At 60.6% G+C, this 2,273-nt stretch overlaps 1 protein-coding gene across 1 annotated transcript in view; it reads left to right on the top strand.

The window, feature by feature from the left end:
* The window catches only part of RANBP3 (RAN binding protein 3), a 59,030-nt gene extending 56,852 nt beyond the window's left edge, over positions 1–2,178 (top strand). The window contains exon 16 of the mRNA XM_021708750.1: positions 1,487–2,178. Within this exon, the coding sequence (XP_021564425.1) occupies positions 1,487–2,178 (692 nt within the window). The remainder of the gene's footprint in view (positions 1–1,486) is intronic.
* Positions 2,179–2,273: the final 95 nt, after the last annotated feature.

The raw sequence follows: 2,273 nt of genomic DNA, 5'->3' as shown, positions 1-2,273 counted from the left end.
AAGTTGCCCAGGCGGGTCTTGACCCCGCGGGCTCAGGCAATCCACTCAGCTCAGCCTCCCTTGGGAGGCTGAGCCACTGAGCCCGGCTAATAGCGCCATCTTTATACAGGAATCTTATTCCTAGAAGTTCACTTGTTACAGAAATGAGCCGGTCCACCACACACACTCCTAAGAAAATGAGCACACATGAATGGACATTGGAAACATACACATCCATCTTTTTCTTTTTCTTTTCTTTTGGGGGGTGGTTCAGAGTCTCACTCTGTCACCCAGGCTAGAGTGCAGTGGCACACTCACAGCCACCACAGCCTCTACCTACTGGGCTTAGGCAACCCTTCCACCTCAGCCTTCCAAATAGCTGGAACTACAGCGCACCACCATGCCCGGCTGAATTTTTGATTTATTGTAGAGATGAGGTCACGCCATGTTTCCTAGGCTCATCTTCAGCCCCTGGGCTCAGGCAGTCCTCTCACCTCGGCCTCCCAAAGTGCTAGGATTATAGGTCTGAGCCACCGTGCCCGGACTGTTTTTTTCGGTTTTTTGAGTCCGGATCATAATCATGACTCACTGGCGCCTCGACCTTCTGGGCTGGGGCAGTCCTTCCGCTCAGCCTCCCAAGTAGCTGGGACTACAGGCATGTGCCACCATACCCAGCTCTTTTTTTTTGTAGACACAAGATCTCACCATATTGTCCAAGCTGGTCTCGAATTCCTGGAGTCTTTTTATCCTCCCAAATCAAAGTGTCTCAGCCTTTTCAGAAACCTGGATTTTGGACCCTTCAGGAGCGCATGTGGCCCCCCCTTGAAGTGTGGTTTTCGGCCATCTCAACTCAGTCCCACTCCCTGGGTCAGGGCAGATGAGGATGGTCCTTCCAGGCCAGACTTGGTCCTTCCGCCCCACGGACGTCCTCTCGCTTTCTTTTTCTGTTTTCGTCATGGAAACATTGAGACGTGCGGGCAGTGAGAGCACACAGCCCTGAGCCCCCAGTCATCCCCGCTTTGGTCATCAGCCTGTGGCCCTTGCCCTTACTGAGAGCTGTCCCCAGCCTCTGGGGTGGGCTTCTTCCCCCTCCAGGCTTTTCCAGTAGGGGCGGGGGCAGCAGGAAGGCAGGGGCTCCGCTTAGCCTGCTGCCATCTGAGCCCCCTTTCCAGGAATTGCAGTCCCAGTGCCCACCCGTAGGGACCAAATGCAGTCCCCATGAGCTGGACGTGGCCTCAGGCCCCTGGTCTGTGGCACTAGTGTGTGCGGCCACTGACCCACTTTGGTCTTCGGGGGTTCCAGGCTAGGGGAGACATGCCCCCAGCATGGGGGGCGGCGTGCACAGGGCTGGCCCCGTGGGGAGTGGACCTTGCTCAGCGGGGGGGTCTGGGAGGACCATGGGCTTCTTCCCCATGCCGTTCGGTTTCCCTCCAGGTGGTGAGTGTTGTCAGAGCAGGCTGTTTGGGAGGGCGGGGTCGGCCGGGCTGAACGGCCTTGCTGGTTGCAGTGATGCGGACCCAGGGGAGCCTGCGGCTGATCCTCAACACCAAGCTCTGGGCCCAGATGCAGATCGACAAGGCCAGCGAGAAGAGCATCCGCGTCACAGCCATGGACACCGAGGACCAGGGCGTGAAGGTCTTCCTGATCTCGGTGAGCCACCGCCTCCGAGCCCCGGGTGACCCCCGCAGGCCACACGGGACTCCGCAGCACCCTGGGCTGCCCGAGGGGTCTCCTGCAGTGTTGCCCAGTCCCTGCCCTGGGAGTGGAGATGGAGCACGCAGAGGCCAGGTGCGGGAGCAGGGGACCCGGCCCCAGGTGGAGCGGGCTGGTTGGTGGAAGCCAGCGGCGGTGGCATCCCCCCAGCAAGCCCCCCAGGACCATGCAGCACGACCCAGGTGCAGACGCCGAGCCCCTGGGGGACGTTGGTGGGGGGGAGGAGGGAGGGGAGGCTTAGGGCCCAGACCCCAGGGTGAACCTTCGTGTTTCGGAAGCGTCGGGATCACTGTCAGGGCGGGACAGTTGAGGGGAGAGGGGAACAGGCCTCGGTTGCTGTGCTGGGAACACAGATGGGGTTGTCATCTCCTCCACTCCGAGGAGCAGCTGGGGATTGGCTTTGGGGCAGTGGGTGCAGTCACCTGTGTCCCGTGTGGTGGGGAGGTCACCGCCACAGCCATTAACCCTGGCCACGTGGGGGGGTAGCGTCCCTTCATGGCCAGGGCAACAGGCTCAAAGCCTGTGCCTTCCACACAAGGCCTTGCGGGGGCTGCCTCAGCCCGGGACCTGGCACTTCCACT

This window comes from Carlito syrichta, unplaced genomic scaffold (assembly GCF_000164805.1).
Source record: "Carlito syrichta isolate Samal-C Ts95f unplaced genomic scaffold, Tarsius_syrichta-2.0.1 Scaffold145391, whole genome shotgun sequence".
Classification (NCBI taxonomy): Eukaryota; Metazoa; Chordata; class Mammalia; order Primates; family Tarsiidae; genus Carlito; species Carlito syrichta.
The sequence above is the reverse complement of the archived record's forward strand: the minus strand, read 5'-3'. Positions and strand labels throughout refer to the sequence as shown.